Source organism: Pelodiscus sinensis, chromosome 10, assembly GCF_052426305.1.
Source record: "Pelodiscus sinensis isolate ZL-2025 chromosome 10, ASM5242630v1, whole genome shotgun sequence".
Taxonomy (NCBI): domain Eukaryota; kingdom Metazoa; phylum Chordata; order Testudines; family Trionychidae; genus Pelodiscus; species Pelodiscus sinensis.
Window position 1 is genome coordinate 10542016 of NC_143061.1, and position 27647 is coordinate 10569662.

Consider the following 27647-nt stretch of genomic DNA (forward strand, 5'->3'; position numbering starts at 1 on the left):
AGTTTGTACCCTCTCTCACCAGCACTGCTGCCTCTCCCCTCTGCAGGCTTCTTGGATCCTTGCCTCCAGCATGAGCCACCCTAGTGCGAGACCCCCAACTTAAGACAGTCTATGCCCCCTCTTCCCTGTCTAGGAAACTCCCCACTATCTGTGCCACCCCCATCTCCAGCCCAGCACCCCCTCTACATCCCCTTTCCTCCCCTCCAGCCTGGCGCTTCCCAATCTGCGTCCCCTTCCCCCAGCTCCAGCCTGCCACCCCCGCAGCTGCGTCGCCTTCTCCTCCCTCCCCCCCGACACCCTCCTTCTGCATCCCCCTCCCAGCCTCGCGCCCCCCTTCCGCATCCTCCTCCCAGGCCCATCTCCAGCCCAGCGGTCTCCTGCTGCATCCTCTTCCCCCTTCTCCAGCCCCGCCCCGGTCAATACCTAGGAAGCCCAAGGCCCCCACACCGCGGCGCGCTCCCGCCCACCCCCAGCAAGCCGCACTTTACGGCAGGTCCCTGGCTGGCTTTACGACAGGGGCTGAGGTGCCGTATGACGAGCCGGGGACGGCGGAGCCCCGAGCGTATCCGGGGCGGCCGCAGGTGCGGGGCTCCGCCGGGTCAGTCATGGTGAGGGTGGCTCCCGATTCCTCCGCGCAGGCAGGCGGGAGCGAGCAGGTCCCCGAAGGGGCGGCCGCGGCGCGTTCCCCGGGCTGGGAGGCCGGGGCGGCCGTTAGCCTCGCTCTGAGGCGGTCCCGCGCGGCGGCAGCTCGAGCGCCCTTGGGGAGTCCGGCCCCCGTGACCCTCACGCGCGGAGCGGGCTGCTCAGCGCCCGGCCGCGCGCGCGCGCTTGAGGTCAACTGCCCCCTCTCCCCCGCCTCACGCGCTGGTGCTGTCACAGCAGGGCAGCGACCCTCACGCCAGCCTGGCTTCCTCCTGCCCAGCAAGCGGAGTCAACGCTGCAGGGGAGCTACAGCCACACGTGCAGCTGCTCTGGTGAAAGAAACACACGTCGGCCTGCTCTGCGCCCAGATTTCGCCCTGGTCTAAGGCTTTGCAGACCGTCTTGCTCTTGAGTGACGCCCCGGAGGGCAATGGGGTCACTGATCTGTTTAAAATTAGGCAGAGGAGCCAAACCACAGTATGCTACAGGGGGTCCCCACTGCAAGTCGCCCCGGTATTCATCCATCCCTTCCACACTGACGTCGTTGACGCTTGTAGGGACTGATGCGTTATAAGTCTTCCCGTTCCCTGCTTTTAAGATGTGTGCAAATATGCGCAAATGGAAATCAGCCATGTGGGAAAAAAATCCCCTATTTAAGTTGTTTCGCTGTACGCCCAAGTTTTTTTGAATGTATCTTGGACTTATAATGAGGACCGCCTGTACATCCTTCTGCCGGCAGAGTGATGGGAGGGATGTGATGGAGTGTGACATAGGACAGACCAAATTGTGCTGGAAATGCAGTTATACTGACACAACCGTCCCTTTGCTGGTGTCAGTGGTTTAGCTCCTGAGGCTGTGTGGAATAAGCTGTTCCAGTGAAACTTTTTGCAGGGATAAACCACACTAACTAGGAGCACTTAGCCACTGTAATATATGAGTACATCTATACTAGTTAAGCACATCTGGTATAAACATGGCTGTGCACCAATTGTTACGCTATCCGCACATACCACAAATAGGGCCATGTCTTCACAGATCTGTTGATGTTCAATAATTGATCAACTTATCATTTTGAACAGTCCTGAATTATGATTAAATCATTGAGACTAACCTGTAATATTTGATATTCCTGAAGCATTTTTAATCTGTGGAACTCAAACCATTTTATAAACACCAATTAAGCCAAAAATGCACTTATGCTTAGTGACACTTATGTTTGAGTAAATCCATAAAGGATTATAGAAGCTTTTCTTTTTATAACAGTTCCATCTCTATTTTTGAAATATAGTAAGTAAGGCTTTAAAAGCTGCTAGCCAACAAGTGCAATTTAACTGTATCCATCCATTATATTGCAATTTACTGTTTTCTCGTCATATTTGAAACCATTTTAATTTAATATGCATTTAACTTGACTGCAAAGATTATTGTGATTTCATTTTGTTAATCACTTACTTCTTCCACCTCCCCCCCCCCCAGGCTGGTACCGTGATAGCTGTTGGTCTGACAATAGCAGCTGCTGGATTTGCAGGTTTGTATCTGGTGTGAGAAGTCAAACATTGTGTTATACTTTTCATTATCTGCTTTAATAACAGTGCAGTGTAACACATACTATCAGTTCAGCACATGACACAAGTATATTGTTTTTTGAGGGATACATATAGAGGAATGGACTGGCTGATCTGATTGCAGCCAAAGAAAATAGCTAAATTTTTATCTTTTTTTAGTCAGCCAAAAACATTTTTCCTACATATTAATCTGAAAGGAAATTATTGTACTGAATTTCTAAATCTGCATGAAATGATACTATTAGTACTTTTAATGTTAATCATTTTTGTTAAGGTCGTTATGCCTTACAAGCTATGAAGCAAATGGAACCACAAGTAAAACAAGCCCTTCAGAGTCTGCCAAAATCTGTAAGTTTTGTTTTATCCACAGTATTTTTTTCAACTTATGTTAAATATTTTTCTGTACATAAATAACTTTACTCAGTTCCAAGTGAGAGAGTATATAAAGTAATCTACTATATATATGAGTGAGCGAGTCTGTCTGTTCAAGAACTCCTAAACTGTAAGAGCTAAGACTACCAAATTTCGCATACAGCTTCCTCTTATCATAAAGCAAGGTGAGGGTTTGGTTGTCAGGGGGCCTGAAGCTCTCCCCCTCCTCCTCCAATTTGTATGGGGATGCATTAAAAAACCTCCTCCTAAACGTTAAACACTAGGGCCGCCAAGTTTGGTATACAACTTCCTATCATAATTTAAAGCAAGGTAACAGTTTGGTTGTGCGAAGGGAGAGGAGTGTGAAGCGCCTTCCCTCCTATCCCTGAAGCATATTGGCACAAAAAATCATACAGAAAAGGGATAGAACCACCAGGAAGGTGAAAGGGGCTGTCTGGGAGCCTAGGCCTTCCACCCCCTAGGTGCCCTTTAGGGAGGGGCTGCAGTTCCCCTCCCCCATTCATATGGGCACATTGCTGGCTGTTCCCCTTTGTCAGGAAGTGAAAGAAAAGTGCACCATTTGCCCCATTCCTCAATCTGGATGGGAAGCATATGGGGCAGACAAACCTAGACCTGCCCCAGCCATAGGACATGCTCCCCTCCCCTAGCTATGCTCGGTGGAGCTGCAGCAGCCCAGGAAAGGTGCTTCTCATCTGACCCCAAGCTACTGCGGTGATAGAGGGCTGGGGTAGTCCTCTCTCCCTGGGGAAGCCTGCATACTGACCTGCCCCAGCCACAGAGCAATGATTTTAAATGAAGAAACACAAACATTGAGTTTAGGACCCAAGACACACAAGGTAAAAATCTTCTCATACGTGAGAGAGAGCGGCCAAATTGTCATCACAGCAGTACTGTATTACTGATTGGTGCTGTTAAATTGGGACAGAAGATCTCCAAATTGATGTATAAAACATTTACCCTTATATCAATGATTCTGCTGTAGGTCAGTTCCAGATTAAAATGGTTGATATGGCAAATACACCAAACAGTTGAGTAAATAATAAAATTCAACTTTGATTGAATTTCGTGGTAATAATTCATAAGAAGCATCCTTGTAATCTTATAGATAGAAACGCTCTGCAGCTATTAATGAAGAAATGATGATCTTTTCACCTCCAGTATTGTTTAATTCACATTATTTTGCCTGTCAGTCTTCTTACTAATGCATCTTTTATTTCAGGCCTTCAGTGGTTATTACAGAGGTGGATTTGAACCCAAAATGACCAAGCGAGAAGCAGCTTTAATATTAGGAGTAAGGTAAAAAATCATTTGAATTAAAAATATAGGATACAGGAGAGAATACAGCACTAATGAGTTAAATATCAGGTGTCTGATTTTTTTTCCAGAGGAACTGAATCTTCAAAGCTCTCAGACGTCAGCATTGAAATTCAATGCCAAGTTAAATTAAAAAGGAGTATCATAATGCAGAGACTGCTTTTACTCAGATCCAGGTCTTTCTAAGGTTGCATATATTGTTGATTACAGTATGTTGTACAAAGAAACACTACTTTTTAAAACCATTTCTGATTGAGGATTAAGTTTTCAACCACTTTTTTTTTGTATTACATTTCTAACTTGCTTTAACAGCCAACCTATTTTTTTATGGCAAAAGAATGTCACTGCCTTTCTATCAAAGCATGGACAATGGTATGTTTTTATAATTTGAGTACAACATTTTTTTTTTCAGACACATACCAATAAAGTTAATGACTGGTGGTTGCCTTTAGCAAATTTTGGAAAGATTGATTTTGGTTTTGGCTGTAGAAGTTCCACAAGCTTTCTGAGCTTAGCAAATATGAGGGGTTAGGTGTAGCTATCCTCATTTCTGTATTCAGGAAATGGCTATTTTGATAACTTCAGCTGGTAGACTTGTACTGCATTAGCTTATGTACTTGGTGGCCTTCTCTGAAGCTGACTGTCATCTCTTCTGTAACTGACTGACCATGAAGAAGCTGATAACTGCAGTAATCATCCCAACCAAGGCTTTGTCAAGCCAAGACTTAAAAACCTCTAGGGATGGAGATTCCACCACCTCCCTAGTCAACCCATTCCAGTGCCGCCTCATCCTCCTAGTAAAATAGCTTTTCCTAATATCCAACCTAGACCTCCCCCACTGAGACTTGAGACCATTGTGCCTCCATTCTGTCATTTCAGTACTGAGAACAGCCTCTCTCCATCCTCTTTGGAATCTCCCTTCAGATAGTTAAAGGCTGTTATCTAATCTCCCTCCACTTTTCTGTCAATTAGATAAGCCCAAGTCCTTCAGCCTCACCTCATAAGTGCTCCAGCCCCCTCATAATTTTTGTTGCCCTCTGCTGGATTTTCTCCAATGTGTCCACATCTTTTCTGTAATGGGAGGCCTAGAATTGGATGCAGTACTCCAGATGTGTCCCTATCAGTGCTGAATAAAGGGGAATTTGGATCTGCTAGTAATGCTCCTTCTAATGCACCCTAATATGCCGTTAGTCTTCTTGGCTACAAGGACACACTGACTCCTATCCAGCTTCTCATCCACTATCCCCCGATCCTTTTTCTGTTGAACTGCTCCTTAGCCAGTCAGTCCCCAGCCTGTAATAATGCTTGGGATTCTTCTGTTCCACTTGTCTTTGTTGAACCTCATTGGATGATTGGGGCAAAAAAAAATTATTTGTCTAGGTCACTCTGGACCCTATCTCTAACCTCCAATGTATCTACCTTTTCCCCTAGCTTAGTGTCACCCACAAACTTGCTGAGGGTGCAATCCATCCCCTCATCTGAGTCATTAATAAAGATGTTGAACAAAACCGGCCCTAGAACTGATCCTTGGGGCAAAAAACCATAAAAGGTAATATCACTGCCAACCAGACATCAAGTCGTTGATCACTACCCATTGAACCCGACAGTCTATCCAGCTAGCCCATTTATCCAATCCATACTTCCTTAACTTGCTGGCAAGAATACTGTGAGACCATATCAAAAGCTTTGCTCAAGTCAAGGTATATCATATGAATACATATTATTTGTATTGTAGTAATACCTAGAGGCCCCATCAGATATTGTGGTTCCCTTTTGCTAGGTAACGCATATACAATTAAAATACTGTCTCTCTCCCAACACTTGACTCTCAGTAAAAAATATTAAGAATAAAAATTTAGTTAAATACACAAGCAGGCAGCCATAATTAACAGTTTAGGGTAGGGGTGGCCAACCTAAACCTGATAAGGAGCCAGAATTTACCAATGCAGATTGCCGAAGAGCAACAGCAATATGTCACCAGCCCTGATCATCTCCCCACCACCTCTCTCAGCACATCCCACCTATGGGCAGCCCCACGGGTCAGTGCTGCCGTCGTCTCCTTTTCCTCCTGCCCACTATGATCAGCTCTCTTAGTGGGAGACAGTGGAGGGAGGATGCATGGGTGTGGAGTGGGTGGGAAGTGGCAGGATCCTAGGGGGAAAGGGTGGAGGGAGACAGCGCCTAGGGCAGAGCTGGGGGTCGAACAGTGAGCACCCTCAAGCCCAGTGGAAACCTGTAGCTCCAGCCCAGGATTTGGAACCTATACAAGGAGCCGCATATTAACTTCTGAAGAGCTACATGTGGCCAGGCTGGCCACCCCTGATTTAGGGATTCAAATAACTAAGTAGCTATGTCTCAAACACATACTCTCCTTAGAGCCCTCTAAATGTTTGTGGAGGTGTGTTTTCTCTTTCAAATATGATCGAGTTTCCAATAAATAGAAAAACATAAAAAGTAATATCATGCTCCTTTTGACAGTTCTGCAGTAGAAACTCGCCATTATCTATTAGTGAAACTACAATATATATATTAAATGGTATGATGGACTGAAGATGTTGAATAAAGCAGCACTAGGTGAAAAAAACTGCAGTGGAAAAAATGTGCTTTCTAATCTCTTTACTTGCTGTGAAAAATTATGTAGTATGAGAAGTTATTTTTAGTAATTACTAATTTTCCTTAATTGGCAGTTTTTCTAATTGTGTAATAGTTTAATAAAATTTCTGTAAGTCAGGTTACCTAACTATCTATCTATCTTTTTAAACTAGTCCTACAGCCAATAAAGGTAAAATTAGGGAAGCTCACAGACGGATCATGCTTTTGAATCATCCAGATAAAGGTATGTAAAATCAGTAGGGATAAGTTCATTTTTAAATAAATCAGTTATTACTGTCCACCCAGTATATTTTCCTCCAAATTAATGGAACCAGGATAATGAGCTACATAGGACATATTGGTACCTGATTTATGTATTAACAACAAAAAAAGTCTGCTTTGAAGGTAATACATGTTAAAATACTTCAGTATTTGTATATTCAGAGGTCCCCCTCCTCAGACATTTAAACACTATTCAGACTAATAGTCAGCAAGTTAATTCATCTTTCATTACCTGATATATCATGTCTGCATTAACTTATCATATGAAGACCAAAAAAGGTCCTTTTCAGTGAACGCCTACAGCGTGATTATAGAGCTGCTTCAATGCATATAACTGCTATTTGATTAGAATTGGGCCTTTAGACTCTTCAGGAACAGAAAAAAACCTAAATATTTACTATTGCTGCTTGTGAGACATTAATGCTGAGATTCAGTTATGTACAGTAGAGTCCGGATTATCCGTCATTCGGTAATCCGACACTCCGTTTTATCCAACCCTGCAGCGCCTGGGGACAAAGCAGCGCTGCGGCATCAGTGGCTCCAGGGCACAGGGCAGGAAAATGGCCCCGCCCTGCTCACTTCCCCTTCGCTCTCCTGGACCTGCAAATGCCGCTCCTGCTGGTGCCACTTTGTCCCCGGGAGCTGCAGGGTTGGATAAAGCGTAGGCCGGGAGAACGGCCCCGCTCGCTGCCCCGTCTCTCTCCTCGAGCCGCTGATGCCTATAGCTCCTGGGACGAAGCAGTGCTGGCAGGAGTGGCATCAGTGGCTCCAAGAGAGCAGCGGGGCAATGAGCGGCATCATTTCCCCCCCCCCCCCCCCCCGTGCTCTGGAGCCACTGATTCTGCTCCATCCCCGGGAGCTGCAGGCATCAGTGGCTCCAAGAGAGCTATAGGGCAACAAGCGGGGCCATTCTCCCTGCCTGCACCCTGGAGCCGCTGATGCCAGCAGCTCCCGGGGACAAAGTGGCGCTGGCAGGAGCGGCATCAATGGCTCCAGGGCACGGGGTGGGAGAATGATGCCGCTTGCTGCCCCGTTGGTCTCTTGGAGCCGCTGATGCCGCTCCTGCCAGCGCTGCTTCATCCCCGGGAGCTGCAGGCATCAGCGGCTCCAGGAGAGCTATGGGGCAGCGAGCAGGGCCGGGTGCCAGGGATCTGCAGGGAGGGATGGGGCCAGGCTACAGTAAAGTCCCTATTATCCGACATTCGGTAATCTGACCATGTGTCGGTCCCGTTTAGGTCGGATAATTGAGACTCTACTGTACATGAGCAACTTTAAATGCAAGTAATCCCATCTCTATTTATCATAGCACTTAAATCCCATTGACTTCATGTCCTTTGGCACTTGGCAAATTGGGACATTTAATCTTGATTTGAAAGGTAAACTAGCTGCCTTGAAGTGACTATGAAATTTCTCATCCATTCTTTGCCGCCTCCCTCCTCCTTAAATAAAACTCATCAGGATCTGCTTTGCCCAGAAATTTCCAGCAGAGGCAACATCAAGTGAATTCTTAGGCATATGCAGAATCTAATAACATGCATTCAGAGTATTCTGAGTCTCATAATATTGCCCATTTTTAACAGAAACTAAATTAAAGAATACTGACATTAGGAGACACTGGCCTTTATACTCTTCAAAGGCCTATGCACTTTGCCTTTCTATATGAAACCCGAGGGATTACATTTTGCTTAATCTACTAAACACCCGTATTTTACATTTCACTATTATGCCATCAGTACAGAAGGTTGGGTCGGCCCCTGCTAAATTAGACTGGTTAATCTCTGCACTCATTAAGCTTTACTTGAAATTTTAAATTTGCAGAAAACATCAAAAGCATTTGGGAAATAGTTATGCATACCTCTCTGAATCCTTAGTGACCCTATCATGAAATTCACCACCTGATACAAATCTAGGCTAGAGCCCTAAAAGAATTTAGGGCTTGTCTACACATTAAATTATTTCAGAATAGTTATTCTGGAATCACTGTTACTGCACTGTGTTGAGATGTATTGCAGAATCAGAGTGTCTTCTTCCTGTTAAACTTAATCCACTTTATTGGACTAATAGCTGTTCCTGAACACCACGTGTAGACAAAGCCTAAGTATTCTGCGACTTGTCTGATCACTTGTGTATTAACTTATGAAATAGGAACATCTGGCTGTTTCTTTAAACAGACATGTTCACATTTTCTTCCTACTGGTACCATTAAGTCAGAATTGGGCAATAATGCAATAAAATAGAAAACATTGCCTGTTTTGTGACAAGACTTTTTCTCTTCTAGGTGGTTCTCCCTATGTGGCAGCCAAAATCAACGAAGCTAAAGATTTACTGGAAGGCCAAGCTAAGAAGTGAATGTGGAAATAAGTGTAAATCAGTGGTTTAGTTTGTGTATATTAGTATCAATTTTGATTAACTGACACAAGCAAAGTTGACACCAATGTTTTTGACTTGCTCAATGATGTTTGAGAACAAGTACTTTTTCAAAAGTGATTATAAACCACTCTTTGTAGTAGTGGTACAATTTACCTCTAATTCCAAGTTTTTTTTCTTAGTATGACATGGGAAATACTGTGATCTGGCTAATTTATATGTTCTCATGTAGGCAGACAAGCAGCTTGATAGTCTCAAGTACTCAGAAAATACTGAATTTCTTTTTAATCAGGTACATCTGTTTTAAATTCATGCTGCTATGGCTTAATATTCCAAAGTTAGTAAGATATTAATACGAGAAAAGGATGGGTTGAAACAACCTGTTAAGAAAAATCATGGGGATTTGCACAATAGGAGTAAAGATTTAGAAATTCTTTGGTATAAATGCAACACATGAAATGGAGAAAGTGGAATGTACTGAATTCTGTTGTAAGATAATTTGTATTAACTTTCAAAAACAAGTTGGACATAGTCACTCAGTGCTATTGATTTCTCATGTATTTTTTACTTCTACCCTGATTTTTAATTTTTTACTAATTCCACTGCATTTAAATAAAATGGCACATACTTGTAAGTACTAAAATTGCACAATATACTAAAGTCTTACACTATATTATGCTTTTATCTTAAAAAATAAGTTCCAGTACTCTTACAAGAACTCTAAAGTTTGTAATAAAGTGGGAATTTTACTTGTATCACCCTTTAGGATAGATGCTTAGGCCACATGTATGCTTATTAAGATATGCAACTGCAGCTACACTAACTGTGTAGCTGGAATTGACATACCTTAATTCAGACTTTGGTACCAACTCCACAGTGTGAGGTTAATGGGAGCAAATGCTTCCGTTGACTTCCCTTACTCTACGTGAGGAGTGGGAGTTCCGGTGTTGACAGGTGCACCCTCAGCATTTGATTTAGCAGATCTTTACTAGAGCTGCTAAAACAAAGTCCAGAAGATCACCACAGTGTCAATCTTGTGGGAAGTGAAGATGTGGCCTTAGATTCAAAGCTACAAGGATGACATTTTCTTTTTTACCAATAAGAAACTAAAGTCATTGTGCCGCTACCCCTCCACCCCCAGCAAAAAAACAACACCTATCCATTCTCCCTTGGTAGAGAAAACATTGCTTTACAGCATTCACATAACTTCTAGCTTTTCTGAGTCTGACCAAATTAAGGTCTTTGCAACCTCTCTCTGGGTATCTCTGACCCCAGTCTGCAAAAATGTATGCCTTTTTTCACTTTGCCAGCTGTCTACACTGGCCACTTGATTTTGCGCAAAAGCACTGACTTTTTACTGTCTGAAATCAGTGCTTCTTGCGCAAATACTATGCTGCTCCCGTTCCGGCAAAAGCCCTTTTCCAGAAATGCTTTTGCACAAAAGGGCCAGTGTAGACAGCTGAAAACTGTTTTGCGCAAAAAAGCCCCGATGGCGAAAATGGCAATCAGGGCTTGCTTGCACAAAACCGCGTCTAGATTGGCACGGACGCTTTTCCTCAAAAAGTGCTTTTGCGGAAAAGCGTCCGTGCCAATCTAGACGCTCTTTTCCGCAAATGCTTTTAAGGGAAAAACTTTTCCGTTAAAAGCATTTGCAGAAAATCATGCCAGACTAGACGTAGCCTTTATGTATAGGAATACTACCACTCAAATTCTTGGCATCAAGCAATGAGCAAGGCTAAATCAAAGAAGGAAAAACTGTATTGAATTGTTTTTATAGGCAAAAAGAGAAGCATGAAGATTCTATATAGTAATTCACTCTGGTTAGCTATGTATTTCCCAAACTAAAACACATGTATAGATCTGGACGTGATGCATCTTAAAGTATTAAATACAAATTTTGTTAATGGCTCTCCAGTCTATCTCCATGTTTCTCTTGTTCCCTATATCCAGGATCATGTTTTTTCAGATATAAAAACACATCAGATGAACCCATCTTGCTCCCATCAGCAGTGCCATTGTGACTACCACCTTCCCAGTTGTTTACTTGAGAATCATTTTGACTGCATACTTTACGGACAACTAGCCTGTCATCAAATCCTAACACTTTTCTCCAGAACATGCTGAAAACATCCCAACATGTCTGTGAAATGAATGCTTGTGTTTTGCTCCTCTTACCTTGACTACTGCAGCCTCTCTAGCCTCCTCATTTCCTATCACAACTCTAGCTATATAAAATGCAGCAGTGAAAAAATGGCATCCTCAGATCATATTCTTCAAATCCTTCCACTGGTTTGTGTTCATGGAATTAGGTTTAAGATTGTCTTTATCAAGACACTGCACAATCCCACCCACATCTATTGTGATATTGTTCTGCATCCTTTCGGTCCATAGCACAAGATAGTGTCCTTGATGCTCTCCCCATTTTTCTGCATAATGTTTAGTGCATATCAATGTTGCCCCTGTAGCTGGAATGGCCTCCCCTATTCTTAGTGTGCCAGGCTTCCACCCTCTAAGTCCCTCTTTAAAAACCTACATGTCAGCATGTGAATGTGCCACTGTTAGTACTCCATGCCCTTTCTAGTCTAGAGGATAAAAGTTATTTTCAAGTGTCTGAACTAATGTTTTAAAAACTCCTGTGTAGAAAGCATAAGCATAATGTGTTATCTAGGTCCTACCTAGAAGGGAGCTTAGAGTTCACCTCAACCTGTTAATGAATGTAGAGTTTAGTACTAAATTTACAAAAAGCAAGATATCTTGAATTACTTTAACTAAACCATGCTTCTGATTAAAGGAAACCAAGTAACCAATGGAAGATCAAAGTTTATTTTTTTCTACCAGCATACAAAAACATATTGCACATCAAACAACCAAAACAAAAATAAAAATACTCTACTAAGGACTAACATATGTAGTTTATACAGAATAAACTTTCTGGAAATTGATCTTTTCAGTAGTTTCGGTTATGTCTTAATGGACATGACTAATTCAGCTTAGTGTTTTAACTAAAGCTATGTTTGATTTTTAAATACTGTACAGTTTAATAAATAAACCAAACAAAGCCTCAAAGTAGAACAGTCACTGCCAATGTCACCCAATATCCCTGCAGATTATGAGAATTTAACAAATGTATTCCAGTGGTCTGCAGTTTTTTTTACCTCTACATACAGCATTTAAAAAACATGTATTAAAACAGACCAGTTTCCAGACTAAACTAATGGAGAAATTACAATTCAGTGCAAAATATTTTAGACTGCATTTCTTTCTAGTTTTCCTCAGGTGAAGAAGTGGTTGCATATTATTAAAAATGTAACAAAAGCAGCTAATGCTTTCATAAAGAATATTACATTAGGGATTCCCCCCACATCTTTGCCATATTTTGAAAACAAAATAACATTTCCTATAGCCAGCAATTTTTTGTTTATTTAAATGTTACATATACTATCTCAAGGCACATCTGATGATATATTTATAACACAGTAGGTGTCAAAGTATGTTTAACATATGATTTCTTCAGGATCCCTCCCCTTTCTGAATTCCAAAATGGAGGAACTGAAAGTGCGGTGTCAAGACTGGCGATCCATATTCTATCTTTGGCAAGCTTATACAAGCACTATTGTAAAATGTAATGTAAAAGAACTGTAAACTAGGAACTTCAGTTTATGAAACACCATTCAGCACTGCTTCTTCCGGATTATTTTCATCTTCTTGTATAGTACTTGACTTCTCTTCTTCAGGACTATTCTGTGGATTAGAAGGTTCATCCCCAGGAGCATTAGCAGGGCCATTTATTGCTTTTTCTGGAGGGGTATGTTCTTCAATCACATCTTTTACCTTTAAAAGAAAAAAAAAAAAAGGCCAACTATATACAACAGGAAAAACACAAGAGGGGGGACATAGTCCAGTGTGTTTAAACAACATAATGGGAGCCAAGGACATCTTGGCTCTGACAAATAGCAATTGCCATATTAGATCAGTGGTTCAACTATTCCAGTATCCTTCCACCAACAGTGGACAATAGGAATGTTAGATAATGGGTAATTGAGTTGTCAAGTAACTGCATAAATTCTTATCTGTTACTTGACTATTCTGTAGTCTGCAGGGGCAGGGCTAGCAGCTGGTGCAATCCGGCCACACTCCCGGGAAGCTCCTACAGACGCAGCCGTACAGGCTAGTATCAGAGACAGTAGGATAGAGGGCCAGGCATCAGCCATTCTGCTAGGAGAACCAATTTAAAAACCAGCTTCCTGTGCAGACCAGCACGGGGTGGCAGCAGCCCCTGTCCGTGGGGGATCTAAGCGCTTCATGGACAGAAGCTGCTTTGGGGGGGAAGCTGCCACAAAGCAGCCTCTCTACGGCAACTCAGACTGGCCTCGACAGAGGCTGGTCTGGCAGCAGCCCCGTGCATGGAGGTCCCAGCTCCCCATGGATAGAGGTTGGTCCAGTCTCTGTCTGCAAGGAGCTGGGACCCTCCCATGGACAGGTAGCGTGGTCAGGGTGGGTGGGAGGCAGCACCAACTCCTGCTCCCCTCTTGCTGCCTTTGATACAGAGGCAGCGGGGGAGGGAGGAAGATAGGAGGAAATAAATGTGATTAGTAGACTAGATTAACCAATAAGCCTAGGCTTATCAGTTAATCATATAACTGATTACTCGTTTACATCCCTAGTGAGCAATAGCAGATATTTCAGAGGAAGGTGCAAGAAGCCCTGCAATACACAGTTATGGAATAATCTATTCCCCCAAAAAGTTTCCTCTACCTCCCTGTAATGAGAGTTTTGCTTAAGACCCGAGGCATTTTATATGGGTTTTATATCCCCTTCAAAGCTCCCCCAACCCTTTTTCGTATTACAAGTTTTATTATTACAAGTTGGACCTGCCTGGTCCAGCACCTTTAGGACTTCACCAGTCCCCTGCTACTGACCTCCCAGCCCATCTCCTCTCATGGTCCACACTACCCCACTGCCCTCAGGGTTAGGGCTCTGGCCCCAGCACTCATGACACTGGCCTGTCTGGGGCTGGAGCTCCCCGGTCATTGGGACCAGAGTACCCTGCTGCACTGCCTGCCCCTCCTGACACAGAGCTCCCAGCTAAGTCACCAGCTCCCTTTTCCTCTCCTCCACACCCTACACTCCTGACCCCACTGCCAGACCTCCCTGTTCCTGGGCTATGTGGTCCAGAAACATCCATGGTCTAGCAGTTGCAGACCCAGAAAGTCCCGGTTTAGGGAGGTACAACCTGTAGTATAACAACATTCTTTTGATCCATATGAAAGGTGCCTTTTCAAATCCTCCTAAACTCATCATCTCAACACATGGATGCAGTGTGTGCTGCATGGAAACATCTTTATGTTTTGAATTCACCCCTTTTCATGTCACTGAATGCCCCCTTGCTTTAGTATTATGAGAAGAGTGAATAGGTTCCCAATTTACCACACCATTCAATCTAGCCGCTGTAGCATTATGTAAGTCACTGAATCGCTCATCCTTGGTTTCTCCTAGTTATATAATATAAAATCTAATAACCACCTCTCAGGAGTCATAAGGATTAATACTGGTAAAGTACTTTGAAGATTAAAAAGATCTTGACAGGTGGCAAGTATCTAAGGATGCATAAATTCAACTGTTATTTGTAAACCAAGAAGATATGCATTATAATTCAACAAGAGATGATCAGCTTCCATTTACTTTGTCACTTTCTCTTATGATATTACACACCAGTGATTCTCAAAGTGTGGTCCGTGGACCACTAGTGGTTCATGACCAATTTGCAGGTAGGCTGCAGACTTGCCCCCACCCTGCAGCGTGGAGCATGTGCAGGCACTCCAGCCCTGCCCCTCCCAAGGTTGGACCTCCAGCTTCCTGCTACAGGGACAAGGGGCCCTTGTGGGCCAGATCCAGGAGAAGGAAGCAGCTCTACACGCTGCCACTCCTTCGCCCCCAGCGGAGGTAACTGCAATGCAGGAAATCATTTGTCTGGAGGTTTTCTCCACTGTTCCCGTTGGCCAGAATCACAGCCAATGGAGCAGCAGGGTGCCTGGGAGCTGTGAGCTCCTGCCCACCCATGTACTTCCTGCCAGACCCCACACTCTGCTCCTGCACCCTACTTTCCTCCCAGGCCCCCCCAACCTCAGCCCGCTCCTGCACCCATTTTGTCATGGTGGGTGGTTGGCTGATGGTCCATGGAAAGGTCTGCATTAAGCAGGGTAGGCCGCGGGCCAAAGAGTTTGAGAACCACTGTGTTACACCCATCTCAGCTGCCTCTTTACATAAGATAAAGTGGTTTTAAAACACCAGAATCTTAAGAAAGACCATCTGATTTCATAACTATTCTGTAAAATTTAAGATTTGATAATTCATCTTAGAGAGAGAAACCAAGTACTTCTGAGATCTATTTCAAATATACATTCACAGGGTAAAAAGTACTCTGCCTTGCTATTGATATCAACTGTTTTATCAATAAGGCTTTTCATTCCCCAAGGGTGAAAGACTATGAACATTCCATCACTAAAGAAGGGGAAAAAATAAAGCAGCATATGTATTTTTTTAAAAAAATTAGGGTTTTTTTTTCTTACCGTTTCTTTCTTGTTTTTGACCAATGTTTCCCTTGGAAGGTTTCTTTGTCTGCTCTGAGATTCAGCTCGTGATATATAATCAGCTACTGTGACTGTGTGAGGGGAGAAAAATTAAAGATACTGAAGCACCACAAAATATTTTTCAGATTATTTCATGTTTATCAGTGAGCTAACTTGCTTCTGTACCATTGTTTAGAATGTTCTGCACTTTCCACATAAAATACAGATTTTACAGCTGATAAGTACATCTTATTTGTGAATCACCTAGCAACTCTTTCAGTGATTTAAAATAACAATTAACATTTAATTAATAATTTCATAATAAAGATCAAATTCTAAAATTGGATAAACATACATGGCTTCCACTGAAATCAGTGGTAGCTGAGTAAAGAGAGGCAGAATTTGGCTGTAAATTAGAATCAAAAGATAATTCTAATTTGAGGTAAATTTAGGCTAAACAATCAGAGAAGGAAAACTGTCTATTACAGAGCTTTCTTTGTGACATAAGATATTTTGGATTGTAAGCAATTTAAGAAAAGGAATGTATTTATACTGGTACATTTTAGTGATGGGAAAATGAAGCAGACAGCTATGGTACCATATAAAAAGTAAGGAAATTTCATTTTTAGGAATCCCATGAATAAACTGAAGGGAGATTAGAAACATGGGAGGAAGAGGTGAAATCGGAGGAAAACAATTTTTTAAAATAAGAAAGTAGTATTAAAATCTTGATTTCTTGCAGAGGTTTTTTTTTTTTTTTAAATAAATGAACTAAGCACACCCATCTGCTATTTCTGGCTTACTCCTGCAATTCAAAAGGCAACTCTATACTTCAGAGCACATATTTGTGATTATACATTTTGAAGAGATAACAATGGCATGATGTACCTAAAGGAACTCTCAGAGCTTGTCAAATAGTGTATAACAATTGATAATTATTTAGCATTTGGCAAACTCTAGCTAGCTATTTTTCTGGGTTTAATGGAGGTAAAATAAGACTTATACAGATGTCAAAGAAAAATGTATTAATTTGGGTTCTGATCCATTACTATTAGACACTTCAAAACTGGGTGTAATTCCTCAAGAGTTATCTAGCTTTGAGAACAATTCAGTTCTCAATACCGCGGAGAGGTGCTCCTTTAAAATACAGGCAGTCCCCGACTTACGCGGATCAGACTTATGTCGGATCCGCAGTTACGAACGGGGCTGCCCCAGAGTACACGGACTGCGGGACCTCGCGGTCCTGCCGCCCGTGTACTCTGGGGCTTTCTCTGCGTCTCCCTGGTCTGCAGACCAGGAAGACGCAGAGCAAAGCCGCGGGAGAAGCCAGCAGCGGGACAGCCCAGACGCCCCACGGCTGTCCCGCTGCCGGCGTCCTCAGAGGCTTTGCCAGCAGACCAGGGAGACGGGGAGCAAAGCCGCGGAGGACCCAGGCGGCGGGACCGCGGTGCGTCTCGGTCCGCCGCCCGTGTCTTCCTGGTCTGCTGGGGGCGCAGCTAGTACGCCCCTCCCCCCCCCAGCAGACTAGGCTTTTCTCCGGACGCCTGTGGCAGAGCAGCTGGGGTGCTGCCGGTTGGTCCCGCAGCGCCGCTCTGGGCGCTACTGGTCCAACCCAGCAGCACCCCAGCTGCTCTGCCCCAGGCGTCCTGATTTAGCCGCTGCTGAAACTGACCAGCGCTGACTACAGGAAGCCCGAGGCAGAGTTGCTCTGCCCCGGGCTTCCTGGAATCAGCTGCTGATCAGTTTCAGCAGCAGCTGACTTGGGGACGCTTGGGGTTCTTAAGTTGATTCTGTATGTAAGTCAGAACTGGCGGTCAGTTTCAGCAGCGGCTGAATCTGGACGCCAGTTCCGACTTACATACAGATTCAACTTAAGAACAAACCTACAGTCCCTATCTTGTACGTAACCCGGGGACTGCCTGTACTACTTTTCGCCCAGATTCTGTGATAATAGACATATGTGCAAGAGAACTACTCACATAAACAGTTATGCATGTATTTAAGTCTTTTATACACAAATATTCCTTCAAATTGTGCAACAGTAAGAGAAACATTACAACTAGATGTTTCAAATGAAAACCAATTTTGTATATTGATTTTTCAACATTTGATTCTTCAGCGAGCTTTTCTTATGTTCTCATAATTAAACTAATGGAATTAAAACAATTACAGAAGGGGAAAAAATCAGTACCATCTCCGCCATAACAGTATTATTATAATCTCCTATTGTACTATAATCTTAGTCTATATTTATAAATAAACAGACGTTAACAGGCATTTTCTACAAAGACACTATAAAACTACATGTATTTTGCTATTATATTCACAACTTAAGATACTACTGGCTCTGCCTTTTATTTTATTTACAAATATAATCAAAGTTTATTCTGAACAATAATGGCAACAGAAAAGCATGGCTTTCATTCCACTTCTGAAATATGGGGAGAAATTAAACTGATGGAAAGCAATACTGAGGGATGGTTTTGGGATTGCCTTAGGGATGTTAAATGGCATTTAATCAGCTAATCAACTATTCAATGAAAATTCCATCAATTAGTTGATAAGGGGGGGGGAACTGCAGAGCTACAGCAGTGTTAGCTCCCACCCCCAGAGCCAACCCCTCTGTGGCTCTGCCTTTTAAATATATTGGCTCTTAATACATTTTAAAAGCATAAGCACAGCAGGGAGGACTGGGCACAAGCCAGGAATTAGCTCATTCCCAGCTTGCGCCCGGTTCCCCACTATGCCTCTGCCTCCCCTACCCGTCATGGAGATGGTGCTGGCGGGGGGCACCAGCTTTTAAGCTGGCTTCCCCTTGCTGCCTCTCTCTCTCTCTCTCTCATATAAAGATAGAGGCAGTAGGGCGGCACAACTACTTGAGTCACTAGTTGACTGATAAGCATAAGCTTATTGGATAGTCGACTAGTTGCTTATATCTCTAGTTTGGGTGGGGTAGGGTTTTTTGTTTGTTTTTAATAAAGCACGTTTCGATTGAAGGGCAACAATGTTACAGCATTTCAAATGTTGATTAATAATATATTTCTCATTTACAACACCACCTTGCTGAAGCTGAAATCCATTTTATTTCCTTCTTTGTAAATAGAAATCTATTTATTTTAGGACTGAAGAATGTTCAGAAATATCAGACTGTTGGCATTTTTTTCAAGAGCACTAAAGCATGTGTTTTGGGAAAAACCTATAGATGCATGTATATATAAAGAATTGCATGACCCTCAGCAAACAGATACAAGTAAAACAATCAAATTTTGAGCATAGCAGGCTAGAAAACATCTATTTAAATTTATCAAAATGTCTTATGAATTTACAGGCACATATTTTCTAGAAGAGTAACACTAAAACATCAGAGAATTAACCTTTAACTTTTGAAGCGTTAGTACACAAAAGAAATGCCTCAAAGCACAATGCCAAAAAAACAGAAACATGCAATTTCATTTAAATATATTTTTTAAATTTGTGGATGATTTACTACATCCATAACAGTGAGAGATGTTAGCATTGATTTGCTACAGGCATAGGGCAGGCAGATGTCATGTAAGTTCCCACACACTGTTCTGCCAATGCACCTCAGCACTAATAAATGCCACCATGGCTATTCCATGTCATCTTCCTCTCACATGAAGACAGCCAATAGTGAAAATTTTTAAAGTATTTGGTCTTGTCACTGTCAGGGGGTTGCAGAGGTTTAAGTGCAGAATATGACCCAGTATTCTTATTGAACTTTATTCTGGCCCACTGCAATCTGTAAGTTTAGCCACTGACTTCAATGGGATGCTGAGTAAGAAGCACACTGTATTTACACTGTATTAAATTTTAAAGGACAGCAACAATTAGTTTCATTAGACAGGTTATGAATTAAATATATTCCTTTGTGAAAATTGTTTTTGTCTTGTACACAGTAGTCTTATTAGTTATTAAGTAACTTTTATTTAAAATAGTGCAGCTATATATATATATATTTTTAGATATACATAAACAGCAGACACATGACATTCCTTCATGCTTGTGATCTGAGGTTACCCACAGCTCCACTCGAGTTACCTGGCTGTCTATCTTCTGCCTGACCCCTGAAGCGACGCCTGCGGCTACGATTGCGTCGCTGGGGTTTTTTGTCACTATCATCTGCAATTGCAAAGTTCACCATGAACTATTCTGACGATAAAACTGTATTTCTTCAGCAGTTTAAGGAGGGGGCACAGATTGCTTTTATTAATATGAAAGACAAAATAAGATATTCTGAAAGAAAATGGAATTTTGAATTGGGAGCATTCAAAATTGATTAGAAAACTTATCTTTCATAATTTGGTCCAGATTCAGTAAAACACTTAAGCACATGTTTCACTTAAGTTTACTTTGCTAAATCAGTATCTACATGTGGTTTCTAAACATATAATAAATCAATATACACAGCTACCAGACTAATCACAAGCTGATCATTGGTCCCAGGTCCCTGGAAAGTTATGTTTTCCTTATATTTGCAGAGAGATTTGTCTGACCTCAATGTCCCCACAAAACAGATGATTCTGTAGTGGGTAACTTTATACTACTTATATGTGAGAGACAATTCTTGATACGAGCTTCATGTTCCTCAAGGCCCAGATCCAGGAAAACACCCAATTCAATAAAGTACTTAGGCAAATACTGAAGTCCCAATGAAGTGAATGGGGCTTATTCAGGGAAAGCACTCAAGCATAGGGACAGACAAACAGGTGCTTTTCTAAACTGAGATTCAAGTTGCCATGGGTTAAGGAAGTAGAATTCCAGCCCAATGAGAACCACTGGTTCCTAGTTTCTCTAATCAGCCTCAGAAGGCACTATTTTAAACAGCAGTACTGACAGGAATCAAAGCAGACCCACAAAGTCTCTCTTAGCTAGAAGTATTATGGACATGGTACAGGATAACAGTAGAGACCAGTAAGAGACGGCAGCCTTATGGTACTTCCATGGATGTGGAACACTTCTTTCACCAAAAGAGCAAAGTTATACATCAATAATTTTTTTTTTATCAAAAATAGATTCTCCACTCATAAAAATTATCATATGGTCCATTACATGTACACAGCTGATACAGAACTATTTTTTTTTGAGGTAACTCATTCAATGGTTCTGTTTCCCTGCTGATAACATACCTAAGCCATTCTCATTAACAGAAGCAGTGTCAGATTCTGTCATTCCATCCATCAGAACAGCATCTTCATCAGTTCTTCGTCTCCGTGACCGTCTACGACGGTTAGTACTGTGATGAGATTCACTGGCATCAGTGTCCACAGTCTGGTCTGACTCTGTGTTATCAAGTAAGCTGTAAGGGTTGCTGTCCGGATCTTTAAGCACTAAATATCATATGGAAAAGGTCCATCTAAGACAAATTGCAGTTACAAATAGTGGGACATGCTGACTTCATTATACATTTTAAAATACAAAAACAAAATCATGCAACACACTGACGAATACAAATGTTAATGATTTTATGCTGGTTACTTTTTGCTTCTTCGCTAGTTCTGATAATCCAATGAGAGGCCTTTACTGTACTGTTTAGAAGAAAACTTTTAGAAGACTAGTTTTTAATCCATTTATTTGCTGAACATCCATCTTACGCCGGGTTAGCAGACACAAACGTGGGGACCTCCAATGTCACTGCCTGTGTGGGACCAGCTATGGGAAGAAAGAGTGAAGCAGTGCCCAGCGGCCAAGTGAGGTTTGTCCCCCTCCTCCTTCCAAACCTGGCAAGGGATCTCTGCTCCACCATACCAGGATCACAGAGTCCCCTACACCTTGTGCCCTGGTGTATTTGGTGCTTTAGCCAAGCAGGGCTTCCCCTGCAGCCACACTGTCAGTGCTGACCTATCCCTACTTCTGTACCTACTAGGGATGTTTACCAGTAACCAGTTAACCAACAACCCGGCTGAGGGAAGCATCACCCTTACTGGGTAATGTATACCAATAACCAGTTAACCAGCAGCTGGACTGGAGCAACCTCTCACCCGACTCAGGAAGAGGGCTGCTCCAGCCCAGCCAGGCCCACTGAACCATGGGCACTCCAGCCCAGCTGAGCTGAAGCAGCTCCCCATAGCACTGCTGGCCCAGCCAGAGAAGCCCCCTGTATGTAACACAGTGAGCCCAGCCCAAGCAGTTCCTGCCTGTGGTGGGGTGGGCCCAACCTGGCCAGGGTGAGGGGCCTCTTCAGTCTGGCTGGACCACCCACCATGCCACTCCACAGGAAGGGGGCAGCTCCACCCCAACCAGGCTGAAGCAGCCCCCCCGCCCCCTCCCCGAATCCAATTTAACTGGTTAAATTTTTAACCAGGATTTTACATTCCTAGTACCTACCCCCTTAATTTCTAGTAATTGTAAAAATACAGTTAAATTAAAAATCAAACTTAACAGTTAAAATGTAAAAAAAATTAAAATCAAATTCTTCCAACTACAGCTGTGCAGAGTGGAGAAGGGTTGAAGACTAAGAATAAAGGATTATGGAGAGATGGGATGAAAAGCAAAGCCCTTAAGCTTTTTCACAACATGGTGCAGAGACATGCAAATCCTAACACGATTGTATTGAAATCCAACTGTAAATATCGAAATTTTGATAGCTGGCTTGCAATAAGCAGTCTGCTAATTTTTTTTAAAGTTGCAATATTTCAAAAAATATATGCATACTTTAGTGGTTTACTTAAAAAAATACAGCCAGTTGTCTACAATAAAAATTATACCCAAAACACATTTCAGCACACTACCAGAACTAATAGATGACTTCCCACCACGTGGTGGTCCCCCACGTCCACGACCCCCAGAAACACTACGCCCTCTTCCTCCAGGACGTCTTCTGCTGTCACGTTGATGTCGGCTCTCCCGGTCATCTTCTCCTGCCAGTGACCAATCGCTCAGTTCATCTTTTCTCTCAGATTCAGTTTCGGAGGGATTAGACAACTCAGAGTTTGTACCTTTAACAATATAAAAAAGAGAAACACAGAGATGGACATAAAATTTGTAGACATATTCTGGCTTCAGATGCATTTAGGAATCCCACTGACCACAGGGATCCACATATTTCTGATATCAGAATATTTTTGAAACTGATAATTAGCAACTCTCTAGAAGACTTCATTTCACTTTGAAATAACATGAGAAACATGCAGTCACAAAGATTATGCAATTTTAGTAATTTACAAGTGCAATACATGCATAACGTACATTATGTCTTTCTATACACAGACATACAAGCACTGAGGAATTCATTCTCTCTCTCTAGCTATACACACACACACACACACACACACACGGGCTATATGATCTAGTTTCTACGCAACTTCTCTGAAAATTCCCACGGACAGCTTTACCACCTTACATCTAATGGGAGCTCCAAATAAGTCCTCAATCATGCAACTACTGTACTGCTGCTTTGAACAATTAACTACTAAGTTAAGTTATAGCCATAAATCCTAATCTGATACTTATGAATAACATACTCTCCATAATTTTCTACCGAATTAAAAATACAACTCTTGTGCCTGTTTATTTTAAGCATTCTGACACTAAAGTAATCAGCAATGAAAATGTTTTGGCCATTTGTAGCAATCTCATGAAAACTGAAAATTCCCAGAGAAAAAGTTTGTTACGTACTACCTCAAGATACAGCCTATTACATCATCTATTTCACTTCAATATACAATTCACCAAGCATACAAAATGGTTTAACCTCTGGCACATGGAAGCAATATTTTTTGGTCCAGACAGTAGGTACAAATCATGCAGCGCACCGGGAATGCTGGATTTATTGGCATTAGGACTAAACAAAGATCATGCTAATTGCTGATCCAACATTCCACCTAGTAGTTGAAAAATTCTTTAAAATAACAACTGTAATCGTAAGATTAGAATAATAGAATTGTAGGATTGGAAGGTTTTCTAGACCAGCCTCAGGGGCAAGCCACAGTCTGTGTAGGCCACACTCTTGGTGGCAACACGTGGGTCCCAGCCCAGGGGACCCTCTGATGGCAGCCTTCTCTCCCCTTTACTGCTTCCATTCACTGGGCCACTTCCTAGAATCCTTGAACATTACTGGCCCTTGTATCAAGGGCTCAGCCTGGATAGTATCAGGCTGGAGCCTCTCTCCAGCTCTCCTGAGCCTGCTCGGCACTGCTCTGTCCAAGGTGCTTCTCTTTGGGAACCAGTCCTACTGGACCTACATCACCACTTCTCTTCTGAGCAACTCCTTACAACAGGATTGCTCTAGCAAGCAGCCCTTTGATTGGCTCCCTACAAGACTCTCCCTGATTGGAGGTAGTCTACTTAGGCTACCTCCAACCTACTTTTAACCCCTTCTTTGCTGTGGAGGGGGCAGCCACCCCACTACAATTCCTCTCTCTTCTGACAAAAAATAATCAGAGTAAAACCCCTTTCCTTTGGGTTGATCAGACACAGTCTCTACTTCTCGTATTTGGTGGAAAAGGGACCCTGGTCATGAGAAGGCACCCTGAAGGAGGATAGGTTTGGGGTGGGGAGGGAGGAAGTATGGACAGGAAGGGGATGGTATAGCCTAAATGAATCATCCCTAGGGCTCATCTATCCATACTGATGGCCCACTAGCTGTCATGTAATGGGAGCAAACAGTTGAGCAGATAAAGTGAGCACTGGAGTAAGGAGGTGATCTTCTATTGTTTCTTCGTAAGTGGAGCACTTGGCATTTGTCCTTATTGAATTTCATTCTATTTACTTGAGACCATTTCTCCAGTTTGTCCAGATCATTTTAAATTCTAATCCTATTCTCCAAAGCACTAGCAACCATTCCAAGCTCAATACTGTCTGCAAGCTTTATAAACGTACATAGTATGCTATTATCTAAATCAGTGACAAAGATACTGAACAGAATAGACCCAGAATTGATCCTTGCAGGACCCCATTTGATAGGCCCCTGCAGCTTGATTGTGAACCACAGATGATTACTCTGAGTGAACTGTTTTCCAACCAGTTATGCACCTACATTATCCATCTAGTTGCATTTCCATAGTTTCTTTATAAGGAGGACATGTGACACAGTATCAAAAGCCTTACCAAAGTCAATTTATGTCACTTCCCCCATCTATAAGGCTTCATTACAAACTCTTTCCCAGTTTTGAAACCGAAATGAAGCATATTTGAGCAGTCATAATATTTTTTTTAATAATTACAGGTACTATCCTTCCTGGGTATTACTATTTTCTATATCACCTAAAGTTATTTCACATGTTACTCCACCAACAAATGTTAAATACAGGTTTACGTTTTTATAGCATCTTTTATTCTGAAGGGTCAAAGGGCTTCATAAACCATGTATATAAGAATGCCTACTTAGCACTTAAGGCAACCACTCCTTGGTTGTAATATGGCAGTAAGTCTCAGTCAAAAGCACTGCACAATAGGTTATTTTATTTTATTTACGTAAGAGGGGAATTCAGTAAGGTCTCCAATTAAAACTACATGAGAAATTATAGAGATACAATTTGTCAAAACTAGGAAGCCCCGCTGAGCCAAAAAGAATCAAATAATCTTATGGGAAGTTAAAAGCCAAGCAGTTGTTCTGCACTAGATTTTTCAGAGTTCTTTAAAAACCCACCCTGTACAAAGGGAAACTGAGGAGAAGCCTTAAGAGGTAATCAGGTGCAGAGAAGCCTAGATAATCTCAGAATCTTTAAAAACACAGGGATTTTCTGATTGGTTTTAATCAGAAAACTCTGTAGAGTTTAAGTGCTACATATTTATAATTGTTTTTAGTCTTTAAAGTCAGTGCAGTGGTATAAAAGAAATATGGCCAGAGATGGCTCGTTTATTTTATTTTGGTTGCAATCGAATGCATGTGTGAGACCATGTATTATTTATGGAAATATGCTTATGAATATGCACAAGTAGAAGATGCTTTATGCAAAATACATCTTATAACATATCATTAGAAAAGTTCTAATCTGTTGAATGTGTATATTCCATTTGTATGCATGTATCATTCCTGTATTTGAAGTAAGAAATAGGAAGTATAAATCTATTTATTAATCTAGATATGCTAAGTGAGGGCCATTAGTAGTACTCAAGGAACTTAATGGCCTGGTACTTCGGACAACAATCTGTGAATAGTCTTGCTTTTCCTGTAAACCTGGACTATTAAAGTTGGTCCTACCAAAACATGTGGCCATATCACCTGTATGCTGTACTTTTCCACTGCAAGTATGAAAAGTTTAATTTAAACCACAAAGGATTCCCACCTTTGCTAGCAGGGATATAAAGGTGGAAAACCAAACAACAGGTTTGGTGCCAGACACCCATGTTTATCATATAAGATGTTTACTGCCACCATCTGGAACTGAACATTAAATGGTCAGGCCCAAGCTGAAAGGCTTCCCAGCTTGTAAGAAAGGATGATTAGAATTATTGGTACGCTAAGAAATTACACGTAACAAGCTTCTTAGACAGTATTAAGCATAGCTGGCGTGTTTTATTTTGCTTATTAACTTACTTTTAAGTAACTGCTAACACTTGCAATAATTTATATCTTACTTTCTATATTTACTAAAATCACTTTTGCTTATTAATAAACACAATGTAAATAATGGTTACATGAGGGAGACAACAGTTGTGAATCTCTTTCATTGTTATAGGGGGTGCTCAATTTATGAGCTTGCTCTGTATAACATTTTATACCGAGTAAGACAGATTTATCAGAGATTCTGGTATTACTGAGGCTGTACACCTGGGTGCTGTGTCAAGTCTCTGACTTGAGCCTTCCCAGAGCTGAGATGATCTCAGTTTGGGTTGCTCCTGCTGTATGGGCTGAGACTCCAACACTGTGCCATCAATGGAGAAAACCGGCTGGTCTGGCTCAGCGTGACAGGATGGTAGAGTATCCCAGAGGGAAGATAGGCAGGTTCTGTGATATTTCGGTACATCAACTGACAGTCTCAAAGGGATCTCTGTGACCATAACAGTATGTAAACCTGACACTGAACAGATGAGTGTTCTTGCTTAACTTGAATCTCATTCTGAGTTTCTGCACAGTTGCACAATCCATTTCCCGGACACAAGTAGGGATGTTAAGTAGTAGTTAATTAGCTAATTGAGTAGTCGATGGAATTTCCATCAACTACTCCATTAGTCGATGGGGGAGGGGGGAAGGGTTGCTACCCCTGCTGCAGCTCTGCAGTTTAAATGTGGTAGGAGCTGGGCAGCCTGGCTCTTAATACATTTAAACAGCAGAGCCACAGGGGTTTAGCTCTAAGCAGTCCCAGCTTGCATCGGCTCCGGGACCGTAGAGGATCTGCCTCCCCCACCCCCGGCTTCTGCACTGCGGAGATGGTGCTAGGGGGGAAACCAGCTTTTAAGTCAGCCCCCTGCAAGCACTGGCTCCTGCTCCCCCCCCTTGCTGCCTCTGTTATGTAGGCAGTAATGGGGTGTGTGTGTGTGTGTGGGTTGGTGGGTGGGTGCTGGAGAGTAGTCCAGTAGTGACTCGACTACCCAATAAGCCTAAGGCCATGTTCTCACCAAGTTCAGTTACTGGATTTTCATTTCTTTTCATTTCTCTTAGACTTAAAGTATCTTTTCAAAAGAAATGCAAACAAAAAAGCAGGATCTTATAAGGCCTCATGCTCATTTGAGATGCTACTCTAAGATGCTCTACCTCCTATTTTAGCTGAGCTCTGCGTTCTCAGGATTGCATTCATTCAACTGTGTTCTATAAGTAATAGATCTAAAAATGAAATACACATCCTTACTATACTTTAAAATAGTTTTTCCTGTGGGACAACAGAGTGACATCATCACGTCACTCAACATCCCACAGAAACATACCCCCCACCACCACCAGGACCCATGCAGAAGGCTGGGACTGCCTACAGCCCCGGTCCTCCCCTTCCCTTCCCAGCAACAGAGGGAAAGCAGGGTTTGGG

The 27647-nt window shown here is 42.3% G+C and overlaps 2 protein-coding genes across 7 annotated transcripts in view; one reads left to right on the plus strand and one right to left on the minus strand.

Moving 5' to 3' along the window:
- The first annotated feature begins 491 nt into the window (after positions 1–491).
- DNAJC19 (DnaJ heat shock protein family (Hsp40) member C19) lies at positions 492–9825 on the plus strand. 3 transcript variants are annotated; one of them, XM_075938043.2, is made up of 6 exons: positions 492–608; positions 2118–2169; positions 2481–2554; positions 3819–3895; positions 6679–6749; positions 9066–9825. In XM_075938043.2, the coding sequence occupies exons 1-6, from the start codon at positions 606–608 to the stop codon at positions 9134–9136; spliced, it is 348 nt and encodes a 115-aa protein (XP_075794158.1). In that variant the 5' UTR covers positions 492–605; the 3' UTR covers positions 9137–9825. The 3 variants fall into 3 exon arrangements, with proteins under 3 accessions (XP_075794158.1, XP_075794160.1, XP_075794161.1); XM_075938045.2 differs by having other exon boundaries at positions 495–598; XM_075938046.2 differs by having other exon boundaries at positions 498–581.
- Positions 9826–11961: 2136 nt separating this feature from the next.
- FXR1 (FMR1 autosomal homolog 1) overlaps positions 11962–27647 on the minus strand; it is a 71588-nt gene continuing 55902 nt past the window's right edge. For 2 of the 4 annotated variants that reach the window (XM_075938039.2, XM_075938041.2), the window contains 5 exons: positions 22473–22679; positions 20871–21071; positions 19783–19863; positions 15724–15815; positions 11962–12985 (listed from right to left, as the gene is read on the minus strand). In XM_075938039.2, the coding sequence (XP_075794154.1) occupies positions 12812–12985; positions 15724–15815; positions 19783–19863; positions 20871–21071; positions 22473–22679 (755 nt within the window). In that variant the 3' untranslated portion in view covers positions 11962–12811. The remainder of the gene's footprint in view (positions 12986–15723; positions 15816–19782; positions 19864–20870; positions 21072–22472; positions 22680–27647) is intronic. The other 2 variants (XM_075938040.2, XM_075938042.2) reach the window with 1 other exon arrangement.

Excerpts from the sequence above, each read along its gene's own strand:
- DNAJC19 (XM_075938043.2), top strand. Across the intron at positions 2,170-2,480 it reads AGCAGCTGCTGGATTTGCAG|GTCGTTATGCCTTACAAGCT; the intron begins GTTTGTATCTGG and ends ATTTTTGTTAAG. Across the intron at positions 3,896-6,678 it reads GCTTTAATATTAGGAGTAAG|TCCTACAGCCAATAAAGGTA; the intron begins GTAAAAAATCAT and ends TTTTTAAACTAG.